Source organism: Panthera leo, chromosome B1 (assembly GCF_018350215.1).
Source record: "Panthera leo isolate Ple1 chromosome B1, P.leo_Ple1_pat1.1, whole genome shotgun sequence".
In the NCBI taxonomy this organism is placed as follows: domain Eukaryota; kingdom Metazoa; phylum Chordata; class Mammalia; order Carnivora; family Felidae; genus Panthera; species Panthera leo.
Window position 1 is genome coordinate 119287160 of NC_056682.1, and position 16689 is coordinate 119303848.

General features: G+C 38.7%; 1 protein-coding gene across 2 annotated transcripts in view; it reads right to left on the reverse strand.

The window, feature by feature from the left end:
• NFKB1 (nuclear factor kappa B subunit 1) overlaps positions 1-16689 on the reverse strand; it is a 118233-nt gene that overhangs the window by 29008 nt on the left and 72536 nt on the right. For both annotated transcript variants that reach the window (XM_042935815.1, XM_042935814.1), the window contains exons 7-11: positions 11639-11802; positions 9447-9605; positions 7677-7781; positions 5131-5222; positions 2874-3012 (exon numbers count right to left, since the gene is read on the reverse strand). In XM_042935815.1, the coding sequence (XP_042791749.1) occupies positions 2874-3012; positions 5131-5222; positions 7677-7781; positions 9447-9605; positions 11639-11802 (659 nt within the window). The remainder of the gene's footprint in view (positions 1-2873; positions 3013-5130; positions 5223-7676; positions 7782-9446; positions 9606-11638; positions 11803-16689) is intronic.

Genomic DNA, 16689 nt, shown 5'->3' on the forward strand with positions numbered 1-16689 from the left:
AGATCATGACCTGAGCTGAAAACAAGAGTTGGGTCACCCAGGCTCCCCGGCCCACTACTTTTCTGGTTATATGTCTGGTGTGATTATTTCTCCTTGTGATTATTTCATTTTGGGATTTACAATCCAGAAAGTTTTACTGACCAAGGTAATTTGTTACCTTCAATAAAACAGTTCTAATCTCACAATGAATAAATATATGTTACAATATATGTTGGCCATTCTTTCTGTGGAGCTCAACTTCTAACTCTTATTTTTCCAGATGATTCTTCTTACTTGTTTGTATTACATGGAGCTTTTAGTCAATGACAGCCTGGAAGTGCTTGAAGCATACAGGTAGGAATTTGAGCTTTCAGGAGACCCCATTCTCTAACCTGAGCATCTGATAGATCCTATTATGAATGAACACCTGAACATGCCCTTGCTGTATCTCACTCTTTTGATGAACAAATACCACTGGAAAAGGTAGACTGGCAGCCTAGAAACCAAGCTCAGCTTTGAATGTTTCTCGATGCATACATGTGTAGGTAATCTGGGTATCCTTTTTAAACATAATTCTCTGTGTTGAAAAAAATGGACATTATGTTAAGACATATTTTAGGAGAAGAAATTAATTGTTTCCGTCAGAAAGTCCAAAAATTTCTCTCCTGTGTCTATTTAAAAAAGAGTGTTTAATCAAAAGCAGTGATTTTCATCTTTCTGCAGACTGAAGCATTTGGAAGACCTCAGGTTATCACTGGGTGGGGAAGTGAGGGCAGGTGGGCTGGCTCCCCACCTCCACTGTAGTTATTTATTTATTTAATTTTGTTAATGCTTTTTCTTTATTTTGAGAGAGAAAGAGAGTAAGAGAGAGAGAGCAAGTGGAGAAGGGGCAGAGACAGAGGGAGAGAGAGAATCCCAAGCAGCCTCCAAGCTGCCAGTGCAAAGCCTGACATGGGGCTCGGACTCGTGAACTGTGAGACCATGACCTGAACTGAAATCGAGAGTCAGACGCTCAACCAACCGAGCCACCCAGGCAACCCTCTCCACTTCCACTTTAACCAGAGCCTGTCAGGTGTATGCACTGGGATTTTGCATGAAATCTTATGTGGACTGGGGGGAAAAAGGCTCTTTTGTTGATAATGTTTTCACACCACAGTAATGGAATGCTGTGAATCGGGACCATCAGTAAACAGGTCACGATCTCTGAAAAGAAACAAGAACTCATGGAATCATCTTCTAAATGCTCCCACCACAACATGAGTTACAGGCAAAGAAGCCCTCTTCAAGGATCACACATCACATATTGCTACCACAGGATCCAACACTCATGTGGATCATCACTGCAGCACCTTTGTGGCTTCAGACATTAGCCAGGACCTGGGTGCTCTGTGACGATCATTTCATTGACCTCCCACTATGGTCTCACTTCCCTCTAATCCAGGCGTTTCTGATTTTGTTTGTGCCATGACCCCTTTTTCAGTCTTGTGAAGTGTTACGGATCTTTTCTTAGAATCATACCTATCAATATGTAAAATTACAAAAAAAGCTGATTATATTAAAATCCATTTCTATCCTTGGAACTCTTGGGGTCAGTGGACTCCAGGTTAAGAAATATCTTTGAGCAATTTTCCCATTTAGGGGCCTATTAAATACACTCAATGCTGAATTTCCCACCCTGCCCTCTTGAGTTCCAGTCCTGCCTTTTGATTGGCAGGAACCAAAAATGTAACATGTTTTAAATTGAGCTCCCTCTCTGTCCACTCAAACGTACTTTTGCTCCCTGGATTCTTTCACCAACTCAACCATGTAACAACCTTCCTAGGCTGGGATTCCTGGAACCACCTATGACTCCTGAATTTCTCCTTCACCTTCTACCTCAACCAGCATCTGGGGCTTAACGCCACTGCCTCCTTGCATTCCTTACACTAATACCTTTAGGAACCTCCCCATTTCTCACTTGGATTCTTGCATTACTCTTCGGACTCTTCATCTGCTGCTCAGACAGTTCCCTCAGTGTTCATATAAGGAAGTCAGAGCCATCATTCCAAACCCAAATAGGCCTGGTAATTCCCTTATCCAGATCAATCAGAATTCTTCAGCTGCCAATCACAGCACTTCTGAGCCTGGCCTTGGCCTTCCTTACCTGTCTTGGTCTTCAGTGGTCCATCTCCATGCCCAAAAGGCTCATTTCTCTCTGAACTAACATTAATTGTTCAGCTTCTCAAGTTTCCAAGCCTAGGAAACACTTTCCTTCCTTGTTTCTCACCTAACTACTGAAATACACCCCCAGGTTGAAGGACCTTGAAGAAGCCTACTTCTTGGTGGCTTCTATAGAATTAAGGGTCCTCTCTCCTTGGCATTCTCATAGGTGTTTGTAGATGCTTCCCTTTTGGAGCTTATCAAAATCATAAATCACATTATAAATATGTAAGGAGACTATCTCCCCTTCTCAGGGTATCTTTTGTGAGGAAAAGAATGGTGCTTTATTCATTTTTATGGTTCTGCACTGCACGGTGGCTGAGTATCCTGTTTTATCGCCTGAGGCCAGATGATGGAGGGGCTGAATCTCCTGAACAGCAAGCCTTATCATAAGGTCCATCTCAACTGCCCAAACCCCGAGATCCTCAATAAATGACAGATTCTCAGATTCAAAGACAAATTCTCAACTGTCTAAATCTCATATAAGCTTGGTAAAAATAAGATTATTTTGAAAGGCTGGACTCAATTCCATGACCCCAAAATAGTATAATACTTCTCTCTTCTCTAAAAATAAGTACCATGGGCCCAGGGGCAAGTTCCTAGGAAGCCATTCAAAGGAAGTGAACAACTAATCTCTTCTAATCAGCTTTGTCCTTTTACCGGAACAGTCACAAGAATGTAAGTAACCCAATTACCTTTGATTTCGGGGTAGTAGAGAAAAGGTTTGGGTTCGCTAGTTTCCAAATCAGATTTCCTCCGAAGTTGGACAAATACGGAAGCCGGTTTTGTGATGTTGACATCTTTATACTTTGGCGTTTTGAAGACGATGGCAAACTGCAGGATACAAAGACCCAAACATTAGGGTAGGCCTACATTTTGTTTTTCCAGCAATGCTACTCATTAAACGTATTAATAATTATGTTTAATTAAACTAAAAAATACAGCATCCTAGAGAAAGTTACAAACTCAGAATTCTATACCCATACATTGTGATTAAATTGCCACTGTGAATTAAAATGAGACTATGCTAGGGGCGCCTGGGTGGCTCAGTCGGTTAGGCGTCCGACTTCAGTCCAGGTCACGATCTCGCGGTCCGTGAGTTCGAGCCCTGTGTCAGGCTCTGGGCTGATGGCTCAGAGCCTGGAGCCTGCTTCCGATTCTGTGTCTCCCTCTCTCTCTGCCCCTCCCCCGTTCATGCTCTGTCTCTCTCTGTCTCAAAAATAAAATAAAACGTTAAAAAAAAAATTTTAAATGAGACTATGCTAATATTTTGCAAATCTTTATTTTTATTTGTCTAATATTTTAAATGCCTTCCAGTTGAAAATAATCATGTGAGTAAAATGCATCGCATACACCTCCTTCTTCTCTTCTAAATCAGCCTTAAAGTGCTCCAAAATTATTTACAAGGCAACATCAGAAAGACTGGTTGTCAAAAGAGAGAGTGAAGAATGTGCTACTACAATGAGCCCACAGGTTGGCTGATGAGAAGAGGAAGCTAAATCCTGCAGAGACATCCTAACAGGGTCCGTGTATTTTGAAGGGAGGATGGCCAACGCTCTAGGGATAGAGGGCATTCTGTAACACTTCTAAGACAACCTCTTCATTAATTTCTGTCAGTGCCACAATAGTTAGGCATTTTTACAGTTTCTTGTTTGATTTTTTTTTTCCACTATGTGGTGTATTCACAAGGTTCAAGACTTTGTAAAATACAGAAAGGTATACAATGGCATATAGTGAAAATTCTCCTTGCCAACTCCCATCCCCCAGCTAGGTGGTCCCACTGTGTGCCTGTCCCCAGAGGTAAACACAGTGAAATTATTAATTCTTTTTGTATTCTTCCATAGTTTCCTTATGCATATGCAAACGTGAACATTCAATCTTTCTGACATCGCTTGGTTTTATATCTTTAAAAAATTTTTAATGTTGTATGTTTGAGATTTTTTCCATATTCAGAGATTACACATTCTCTTTAATAACTGCGTAATAGTTCATCACACAGACACACCATAATTTATTTACTGGCCACTTATTGGTGGACATTTGGATTGTTTCCAATTTTGTGTGTGTGAAAATAGTATTTCTCAATCACTCAGAGTGATGGAGACGGGGATATAGCATTTCTATCTCTTAGTCATACACTCAGTTGTCACTGGGAAATCTTGATTTATCATAATGATATCAGCCTATAGTAGAAGTCTCTTCCTTTCAATACTTTTCATTAGAAAACCTTTTCAAAAGTGTTGTCATAATTACTCTGGTAGAACACCGTAATGGACTGATTGTGTTCCCTCAGAATTCGTTATTTTGAAGCCTTAACCCCTAGTGTGGCGTTATTTGGGGAAATGGCTTTTATGGAAATAATTAATGTTAAATGAGATCATGAGAGTTGGGTTGTGATTGGATAGGATTAGTGGTCCTATAGGAAGAGACACCAGAGAGCTTACTCTCTCTCTCTCTCTCTCTTTCTGTCATGTGGGGACAGAGCCAGAGGCAGCTGTCTGCAAGCCAGGAGGAGAGAGCTTTAAACCAATAACCAACCCTGTTGAGCCTTGATCTGGGACTTCTAACCTCCAGAACTGTGATGAAATAAATTTCTGTTGTTTAATACACCTAATCTATGGTATTTTGTCATGGCAGTCTGAGCAGTCTAATACAAAAACTTAAAATATTTCCACTAACAGACCCAAGGGCCACTGCCTTAATGGTTAGGTGATCAGACACCCAAATGAAATGTCTTGACATGGTTTCAGAGCCAATGGACTAAGGCTTTGCTCATAATTCTATGGTAGGTGACTTTTCTGGAAGACCTGCAAGAGTCTTAAAAATAGTACTCTTTTATGAAAGTTAAATAAGTATGATTTTTCCTTTTTCACATATGGAAATTAAGTACTGAATTTCAACGAGACAGAAAATGCAAAATCATCATCATCAGCATTATCATCATCCACTTACTTGTCTATGAACATCTGTAGGAGAAAAATCTCCAAATCCTTCCCAGATTCCACCATTTTCCTCCTCTTCATAAAATCGAATTTGGATGTCATCTGCAAACAGTCACATTCAGGTGTTTAATTTCACATAATAATATTTCACAACATGCTAAACTTTCAGCTGGTTCAAGATTTTACCTACAATGTACTTAAACATTTAAAAAAGTAGTTACTAAGAAATAGACTTTTAAATCATTTGAAATTTTCAAAATTACTGAAATTTTCTTTATTAGTTACCACAGTAATGGACCCTGAGTTTCATTTACATTGAGAGAATACTAGATTTACCTATTCAGTCTGACTTTTCTCTTAATCAGTCTTTGCCTTTCTCACTTCTCCATCACTAACCCAAATCATTCCTGAGGAACATGAAGGATATTGAAGAATATCAGAACCCCAAAAGGTGGTTCGAACTCCATATAGATCTACATAATAATATTTAACTTACATGAAGTTAACTGCATGGCAAGCACTAATTTAAGTGAATTATATGTATACATTAACTGACTTAACCCCCACAATAACTTTGAAATGCAGGTGTACTATTAATATTCTCATTTTGCAGAAGAGAAACTGGAGTGCAAAGAGATTAAGTAACTCATCCAAGGTTGAACAGCTAGTAAATGGAGAAGCCAGAATTTGAACACAGACTCCATCCAGGTTCACGATCATTCTACTATGCTACTTCCCTATAATACTTTATCAGTCCATATTGGGAAGTTGTTACAAATATTATATTGGTCAAGTCCCTTTGGATTAGACTGCCTAAATTTCACACTTGCATCATGGACTCTACTTCTGCAGAAATATGACAATATAACTCAGATTGACATCTCTCTGGATTCACTTCCCATTTTATAGGAGGGACTGCACTATTGACTTATAAAAACTAAGTTCATATTTCTATTTAAATAGAATTTTAGGGATGCCCAGGTGGCTCAGTCAGTTAAGCATCCAACTCTTGATTTTGGTTCAGGTCATGATCTCATGGTCTTGTGAACCTGGGCGTGGAGCCTGCTTAGGATTCTCTCTCTCTCCTTCTCCTTCTGTCCTTTCACTGCTCATACTCTCTCTCTCTCTCTCTCAAACAAAAAAACAAAAAAACAAAAAAACAAAACCAAAAACACCCACAGAATTTTAGAAATGTTGGGGTTGGAGGTGGATAAAACATCTCACTATCTCCTGGTTGATTCCCTTTCTTTCAGGTAGGACTCCCTTAAATCTAGTTACTAAGATGCTTTAAGACAGGCAGCTATAACACTTCTTTTAATAAGAGAAGTAATGTAATGATAATGATTAAGAATCACATTTACAAATAAAGGTACTCAGATTGTGTTTACTCACTGTATGCACACCAAGAATTTGGAAATGCATATTACTTGGATACAATGGGTTAAAAGACTAATACCAGGATATGCACAGAAAGTGTAAACATTTTTTGGATAAAGATACATGCCTTTACCTTACAATCTGATCCTATTTTTTCTGACTTTTTAACCTCAGGCCATTTGCCTCAAATGAGAATTTTCTTTTTTTAAAGTCATCATTCTTTTATTTAGGAGCTATATTTTTGGTTACGCACTTCTTACTTTGAAAATGCTCATCATTTTGTAGTGAGTAGATCTTTATTACACTATACATTCTATCACTGTATTTTAAAAATGAGTTGTTTGAGAAAATAACACAATCTCCTTCAGCTTTTGCTAATTTATAAATCTTGTATCATAGCTAATGAAAGGTAAATGCCAAGAATGTTTTCTGAAAGTGAAAATTCTGAGAAACATGCTCTGAGAATTTCCCCACGGTTCCTATTCTCTTTCTTTTTCTTAATGACATCAGAGTGTCACATGAAAGTATCTGGAGAAGCTCTCTCAGCTTCTCAGTGTTGCAACAAAACCGTGCAAGATAAACAAAATAAACGATTTTATACTATGTAAAGCATTATTTATTCTGTGTCCATGTGCGTGTGTGTGTGTGTGTGTGTGTGAGTGTGAAGCATGAGCTATTATTACTCATTTATTTTAGTTTAACTAAGTTCAGATAGCAAAATTTAAAGTACAGAAACACTTAAATGTCACTGATTACAATTGTCATTATTTTCTTAATTCTCTTTACTTCTATTGAAAAAAAAATCTTTTTATGATTATTTATTGGTTTTGAGAAAGACAGCAAGCATGAGTGGGGAGGGGCAGAGAGAGAGGGAGAGAGAAAATCCTGAGCCTGATGTGGAGCTTGAACACGTGAACCAGGAGATCATGACCTGACCGAAAATCAGGAGTCAGACACTTAACCAACTGAACCAACCAGGTGTCCCACGACTATTAAAATTTTTTAAATGAATTAGTTGGGTTGAAAAAACACAGACATATTTGGAAGAAGTGAAATGTGTAAATGTTCTAAAGGAGTTCTATGGCAGAAGAGGGATATTATGGGATTTACTGTCAAAAAGGGACTCACAGACACACTCAGAATTACATTTCACACCTTGAGACTGGAGCATATATTTACCTTTCTGAACCTTGTCACAGAGAAGGTAAATCTCTTCCCCTCCAGTTACACATCCAGCTGTCCTGTCCATTCTTACAATTTTCAAGTTGGACGCATTGGGGGCTTCTGTCCACAGGAGAAAAACAACAAACATCATGGTTTATCCTCAGCTTCACAAGCCATTCTCTTATGGGGAATCCTGCTCTTAGCACACATTAACCAAAAGAAAGTTTAAATAATTTATTGTGATGAGCATTAATATACAGAATTGTTTAATCAATATGTTGTACATGCTAAACTAATATAACACTGTATGTTAATTATACTTTAATTAAAAAAACAAATAGATGCTTTCACTCATCGCTTTAACAAGGATACAAATAAAACAAAAAAACCTTCGCAAGTCTTCAGAAGTCTTCACTTCTTGAGCATGGATCATTCATTACCACTCAAACAAATGGGGCAGAAAGAACAGTGTTTGTTTCTTCTACTAACACAGTAAGAAAGATTCATACAGAAAGAGAAAGAGTTTTTCTGATGTTTCAGGAAGTTCCAAACCAATGGATTCGTGGAATTTCATTTGGGTCAAGACCTTCAATTATTTCCATGATACCGATATACTATTTATAAGAGTCTTAAAAATGTAGAAAAAGCACAATTTTCTTAAATTATTTATACATCTTTATTTTACAGAAAAGAAAAATGGAGCTGTAATATTTCTTTTCCCCAGACTAAATTAGAATTCTGTGTGGTTAGGGGCAAAAGTTTCTTGTGGTAATAGTATAAAGCTTCCTTTTTTTTTTTTTTTTTTGCTCCCACAGCTGCATTTTAAGGTGATCTTTAGTATACAAGTCTACATCATATTATAACTCTTTCACTTCCCTTCAAACTTGTTGAAATTAGAGAAATCAGTTAGCTGTTGTACTAGAGGCATGGAGTTTTCTACTTAGACCAAACTCTATAAACTTTCAGCAAGCCTAAATATCATGCTTGCAGGCTCTTTTGAAATATTTGTTCAATAAATCCTATACATAGCAAACAAGAAATCTGCATGGTAAATGCTGAAGACCATTGTAAAACTTTTTTAAAAAGTTCTAGGAAGTACAGACTGAAATAGAATTTTGAAGCCATGTACTATCTATGCTACTCATTCAGCTAACCCTCCTCTCTCGATAAAAGCTGTACTATGTAAGAATGAAGATGGACTAGAATAACAGTTGTTTTTATTAACATCTCTTTAGAGCCTCAATGAAAAATATTGAGATATTTTTCTATCTGAGAGTACCAACAGTATAGGAATTCATAAATAATAAAAGATTTGCCATTGTGAAATGGCATGTAAGAGACCAACATGTACATGTGAGGAAGGATAACCATATTTATTGGGCACCTCATAACATTCACTTCTAATCTAGACATCAACTTTTTTTTAAGTTTATTTATTTTTGAGAGAGAGAGAGAGAGAGAGAGAGAGAGAGAATCCTAAGCAAGCTCCTCGCTATTAGTGCAGAGCCCGACACAGGGGCTCGATTCCACAAACCAGGAGATCATGACCTGAGCTGAAGTCAAGAGTCGGACCCTTAACCGACTGAGCTACCCAGGCGTGCCTAGACATTAACTTTTTAAGCTAGAATTTAGCATTCCCATTTTGTAGACAATAAATGTGAGGCTCCAAGTGATTAAATTACTTGTCCTGGGACTTTGAGCTAGTAAGTAACTGCCAACGGTAGGGTTAGAAGTCGGTGCTTAATGCTACACCAAGCTGCCTCCTGTTAGAATTCAAGGACTCACTGCTGTCATAGATGGCATCCGATACCACGGGTTCCAGGCGCCTTGTGAAGCTGCCGGTGCTATCTGGGAGAAAAGCTGTAAACATGAGCCGCACCACGCTGAGGTCCATCTCCTTTGTCTGCTGAAGAGCTGCCTGGCGGATGATTTCCTTTTCCCGATCTAGGACCATACAGCACCGTGCATTCATACCCAGGGAAAGAGTAAAGTGAGCACGTTTTAGATAAGATGCTTTTGTAAAGCCCAAATAAAGAACATGAGTTAAAATAACTCTATTTTTTCTTTTGCAACTATCTGTATTGCTAATAAAATTTTAAAAATTGTCTCATTTATATCACCCATATTAAAAGCATCAAAAGAAGACCTGGATTTTCTCTGGATTACAGTAAAAACTGTCCTCTGTGTACCAAATTACCTCTCTCTTTTTTTTTAAGTTTATTTATTTTTGAGAGAGACAGCGAGAGCACAAGCAGGGGAGGGGCACTGAGAGGGAGAGGGAGAATCCCAAGCAGGCTCCGCACTGTCAGCACAGAGCCCGAGGCAGGGCTCAGATCTCATGAACTGTGAGATCATGACCTGAGGCGAAATCAAGAGTTGGACACTTGGACAGAGCCACCCAGGTGCCCCCAAATTGCTCCTCCTCTTTCTTATCTTCCCCTGACCTCTCCTTTTTCTCCCTACAATTATAGTTAAAGACAGCAAAGATGTGACATAATGGAATGCAACAAGCTGATGACACATCAGGTGTATTGCAAGCTGTGAAAATTAAGTATTCCAAAAGCTCTGTGAGCACAGGGACTACGTTCATTCCACAGTGCCCAGCACAGTGCCTGGCACATAGCAGGTGCTCAAAAAGTGCTTCTGGAGAAAGTCAATGACTCAACTGCATTTGACTCCTCCTTTGCCTCCTGGTGGAGCTTTTGTGCTGATGGATATAGTCATATTTAACTTACTACATCATCAGAGGTGATAATTCGAGTGGTGAGTACTATAAAAGAGCTACAGATGAAGAGGTATGGAATTGCAAAGGAGGGGAGCATCCAGAGGCTTTGGAACAGAGGAGATGTATGTATGTTCTAAATCTTGAAGGGATGGTACAACTTGAACTCATGAAGAGAGTAAAGGAAGGCATTCCAGGAAGAGGGAGCAGCAAGAATAGAAAGAATGTGCCATGGTGAGGAAGTGAGAAATCATGGTGCCTCTGTGGAATAGCTCAGTTTGGCAAGAAGGTATGCAGTGGGAAACAGTTGGAAACGCAGACTGGGGCCAACTTACAGAATTGGGATTTTGTAGGCAGCAGGGCAATACTGAGCGGTGGTGAGGTGGAGGCTTTTGTGAGACCCATCTGGTCACAGGGTATACACTGGATCACAAGTGGGGAGGGACAGAAGCAGAGCAAGGAAAATGGAGTGAGGAGTGGAGTGTGCGAGAGAGCACGGAAGAGCAGGGCCACAGACTAGAGATGCAACACAGGCAAGAAGGGTTCAGAGGTGACGGGAAGGTTTTGGGTCTGGATGTCAGAACATGTTCAGTGGAAAAACGGTGATCGATTTGGGGTTGCTGGAGTAGGAGGTGATCACAGGATTACCAGACCAATGGACAAGGTTTAAAAGCAGACACTTTTGTACGTGTGGTAGGACAAGGATTGGAGTTGAAAGAGAAAAATACAGGTAAAAGCAGGAAAACACAAAATCATAGCATTTGTATGAGAAAGAGAATAGTTTATGATGTGCCTGAAGAGCCCAAAGAGATTCCTTACCATAAGGTGAGCGGGGGAAGGCAGAAGAAGAGGTGTTCTTTGAACTAAGTGTTGAACTATGAACTGGGTTTGACAGGCTGGAAAGGGCAGGGTGGGGTGTTTTAGGTAGGTACCTACAGAGGTATGAATATGTATCAGGTATCGGGGGGTAGTAATGGGGAGAGGTGGGTACATGATGGAATTGGAGATGAATCTGGAAAGGTGGCTGGGGCCAGACTGAGAGCTTTGTGTACCAAGCTAGGGAGATACAAATTTTATTCTAGAAAATAGCAGGATGCCGTCAAAAGGTTTCTGAGCAGGGAAGGTGTGGTGGTGGTGTGGGGCACTAAATTCTGGGAGAAGGAGAAACATGAGGCACACAGAGGAGCACCTGGTCTACACACAAGCAAAGGAGAGCCTGATCTTGAAGGATCAAGGTTGGTGGCATGGCACTCACCTGTGAGCTGCCGGTCTCCTCCGCCTTCTGCTTGCAAATAGGCAAGATCAGGATGTACCAGAAGTCCGGGATTGTAGCCCTTTGTACATGCCTCTGTCATTCGTGCTTCCAGTGTTTCAAATACTTTTTTCTTTGTCACATGAAGTATACCTAAGTTTGCAAAGCTGGAGAAAAAGGCAAAAACAGCCACAACAAGCACTAAAGGTTAGGCAGTCAATGACTAGAGTCTGGTTTCACTTTAGCAAAATGGCTTTTAAAAAACACACAGGCCTCAATCACTGGAGCCCACACTGTAATCAAACACATTACTATTTCTACAGTGAAACATATAGAGTAGAGTTACCAAGGAATAATAAAGACTATAAACCACCACACATCGGGTCAGATTGGGTTTTGCCACCAAATGAGTCTGTGGCGAACTCAGCAAAATCTTTTGGTTTTCAGAGTTTATTAGATTTTCAAATGATGATTAAGCGAGTAGGGTATACGTGTGTGTGTGTGTGTGTGTGTGTGTGTGTATACATACATATACATATACATATACATATACATATACATATACATATACACTACTAAGGAAGTTTTACCTAGACTCATTTTAAACAATTTTCCAGGACAGTTGTTTAAATTTTTTTTTTCAAATTCTGAATACAGTACTAACTTATCTAAATTTTTTTTTTAAAGAATAAGAATAATATTATAACTCGAAGAATTTTTTTCTTTTGGCTCATCTTTGGCTTTCTGGATAGGATTTAAACTCTACATGGAGTCCCATCTTCTGTTGGGTGATCTGTGAGGCTGGAATTATTACCACTAGAATGCCATCGAATTCTCCATGTTTTCAGGATGGAGCACTTTTATCTCATGAAACCTACATACCTATAGGATAAAACATTTTAATAAGCTAAATAAAGCAATTTAAGGGATTTTGGAGAAATTATATAAAATACTCCAGACACTAATTTTTAAAGTTCATGAAACAAGAAAGTATATTCAATAAACATAATACAACAACAAAAAAGTACTTTACCAAGGAGACCCATTCATTCAACAAATATTTGTTCAGCTCCTTATTAGTGCCAGGCAGTGTCCTGGATGCTTTTGTCAGCACTCAGGAATCCCTCCCTCCATAGAATTTATGTGCTAGTGTAACCAGAGAGAAGAAACAAATAGAGAAGCAAATTTTACGGTATAATTGAGAAGGCATTAAGAGTACCAAGAAATAAATAAATAAAATAAATAAATAAGGTGGGAACGGAGAAAAGGAAAGGTACACTTAGAAGACATGATGCTTTAAAGTAGGGATAGGCCAGACAGGGAGTCACTGAAATGATGACAAGTGAGCAATGACTGAAAGAAGGTGAGGGAAAAGATGTGGATATACGGAAAAGTATTCAAGGTGGAAAGAGTAACAAGTTCAAAGACCCCGAGGGAGGACCACGACTGGTGTTTTCGGAAGACAATAGCAAGGAGGCCAATGCTGCTGGAGGAAAATCAGCAAGAGGCCAGTAGTAAGTGAAAAGTTCAAAGAGCCGGGGAGCCTGTGCGGCTCAGTCAGTTAAGCATCCGACTCTTGATTCTGGCTCAGGTCACGATCTCATGGTCGGGAGATCGAGCCCCATGTTGGGCTCATGCTCAGCGCAGAGCCTGCTTGGGATTCTCTCTCTCTCCCCCTCTCTCTTTGCCCATCTCCCGATCTCTCTCTTTCTCTCAAAATAAATAAATAAACATTTAAAAACAGAAAAGTTCAAAGAGCAAAGTGGGGGCACAGATCTTTTAAAGCCTTGTAAGCTTTTGCCAAGACTTTTCTTTTGCTCTGGCTTTTATTCAGAAAGAAAGAAAAAAGATTAGTAAGGGAAAGACAGAAATATTGTAACAACTGGACTAGATGAAACAAAGACAAAGATAGTCTAAGATAATAAGGACTAAGATGGTGTGGGAAGACCAGATGAACTAGGCGAAGAAAATATAGAAGGTGAAGGCAGAATGAGATGAGCACTCATACAGAGGTCCAGAGATACAACGAGACACGTGTCCAGACAGTGATAGAAAAAAGTAGGACATGATTGTGGCATAATGTATACATTTATTAAATCGCTATGCTGTGCACCTGGGACTAATGTAAACATTGTGTGTCAATTATACTAAAAAAGAAAAAGTAGAATAGCTGAGACACACAGAGAAGAAAACAGACCAAGAGAATATAAACTCCTGAGGGCAGAGATCTCTGGTGCCTAGAACAGTGCCTGACATATGGGTGTCTAACACGTGTCTGTTGAATAAATGAATGCATGAATTAGCACAGCACAGAAAAGGTGCAATGGGACATGATGACATGCCTGGAGGCACAGGTAGTTTTTTAATAGAAACAACACCTCCATCTTTTGGCCTTTTAGGCTGGACTCCTATATAGAACGTGTACCTCCATATAGGTAATGACACTGGCAAACATCTGTTACACTTTACCACATATAAAGTGATTTTCATGCACATTATTTAACTAATCCCCGTGAAAAAGGCGTCATCCTTATGTGAATAACTTACTTACTCTGGTAATAAATGGAACAATATAGAAGCCAGTCTTCTGTTTCAGATAATGATGGGAGTAACAGAGACCAGATTGAGTCTTTCACCTTACATAACATAAAACATATGAAAAAATGGTTTTCCAACACTGAACAATGGCAGCACAGGACACTGATCCTTAAGAGAGCAACTAAGGTGAATCCTACAATTATGCTGGTTTAATGCCTAGAGTTTTCTGATTGCAGCATAGGAAGGGAGACTCTAAACAGACCTGGCCATCTCCCCGAGTTTGGAGATTGAGTTAAAAATCTGAGAAGGCCAAAGGGGCCAGAATTCACAGGCAGAGAACCAGAGAAGAGCCACACACAGAGATACTCAGAGATGTACACAGGTTTTGCCTTGAGTCTTCAGCTAAGTACTGATTGGAGATGTGTGTGACGAAACAACCTAAGGCTGAGGAAAAATCTAAACAAAACAACAAAAACAAAAAACAAAAAACAACCAAGAAAGAAGCAGACAAAGATTTCTTGGAGCACACATGGGGCTGGAATAGTTCAAGAAATCTTGTAATACATAAATCATCAGCATGAATATTCAGAAAGTTACTGGCTTTGCAATGGTGTCAAATTAACCCTAAAGGCTGCTCCTGTTTCCCTAACAAAGCTTAGAAGTAAGTCTAGGAAGGATAAAACTGCTCCCAAATTTAATTTCTATCAATGTTCAAAAATATTCAAAGGCATACAAAAGAAAGAAAGAGAGAAAGAAAGAAAGAAAGAAAGAAAGAAAGAAAGAAAGGAAAGAAAAAGAAAAAGGACAGCATGCAACAATCCGAAATTCAAAATGTCTGCCATTCAATCAAAAATTATCAGGCATGCAAAAAATAGGAAAATACAACTCATAATGAGGATAAAAATCTATCAATAGCAACAGATCCAGATGTGAGACAGAACACAGAATTTAAAGACACATACATTGAAATAGCTATTATGGATATATTGTATAGGGTCAAGATAATAAAAAGCTTTAGAATATTAAGGAGACACATGGAAGATATTTAAAAAAAGACCTCCAGCAAACCTATAGAGATGAAAAAATGGCAATGTCTCAAAAGATAAATACACCGAATGGAATGAAAAACAGATTAGACACTACAGACAAAAGGATTAGTGAACTTGAGAACATAGTGATAGAATTGTTCAAAATGAAACACAGGAAAAAGAACAAATTTTAAAAAGACAGATCTCCAGTGAGCTGTGGGATAATTTTAAAAGCCAAATACACATGTAATTGGTGCTTCAGGAGAAGAGGAAAATGAGGAGTGGATGGAAAAAATATTTTGAAAAGTAATAGCTGACAAGTTTAAAATTTATTTAAAAAAACTATAAACCCAGAGATCCAAAAATCTCAATGAACCCCAAGCACAAACAACATGAAGAAAACTACATTAATGCCCATTTAATCAAACTGCTTCAAATTAGTGAGGAGAAAGGAAAAACTAATAAAGAGAAAATCTAGAGCTGATAGAGAAGATACGGCACTTGATGTGAAGAGGAACAAAATATCAGGAGGGCAGCAGACCTCTTGATGGAAGCAAGGCAAAAGCCAGAACACCTATGGGGTAGTATATTTTCAGAATGTGAAAGAAGAACTCTGTCAACTTGGAATTCTATATTCTTCAAAAATATCTTTCTAAAACAGAGACAAAGTAAAGAGCTTATAGACGTTTGATAACTGAAGAACTGATCAGCAGCAGACCAGCAGTAGAAGAAAAAGGAGAGGAAGGGCTTCAGGCAGAAAAAAATGGCACCAGACAGAAATGTTGACCTATGAAACAGAATGATGGGCACTGTAAATGATAAATACATGTTTAAATATAAATACTTTTTTCCTTATTTAAAATTTCTTTTAAAAGATAATTGAGCATAGGGGCACCTGGGTGGGTGGCTCAGTTGGTTAAGCGTCCGACTTTGGCTCAGGCATGATCTTGTGGTTGACCAGTTTGAGCCCCATGTCAGACTCTGTGCTGACAGTTCAGAGCCTGAAGCCTGATTCGGATTCTGTGTCTCCCTGTCTCTCTGCCCCTCCCATACTCATGCTCTGTCTCTCTCTGCCTCTCAAAAATAAATAAATGTTAAAAAAGAAAAGATAATTGAGCATTAAAAATAAAAATAAAAAACAATATATTGTGGAACTTATCACATATATAGATGTAAAATAGAGTACACAATAGCACAAGGGCCGAGAGGGGAAACTGAAGTGTTGTTCATATATGATATATGAAGACACACGGTGTTACTCAAAAGGAGACTAAGATAAGTGAAAGATGTATATAGTGTAACAAGCTGTAAAACAACTTCTAAAAACTATAGAGGTATAAACCAAAAGGAAGATAAAATAAAATCATAATTAATCTAAAAGAAGGCAGAAAAAAGTGGAAAAGGGGAACAAAAATCAGACGTGACAAGCAGAAAACAAATAGCAAGAGGGTAGAATGAAACACAGCTCTATGAGTAATCAGATTAAAT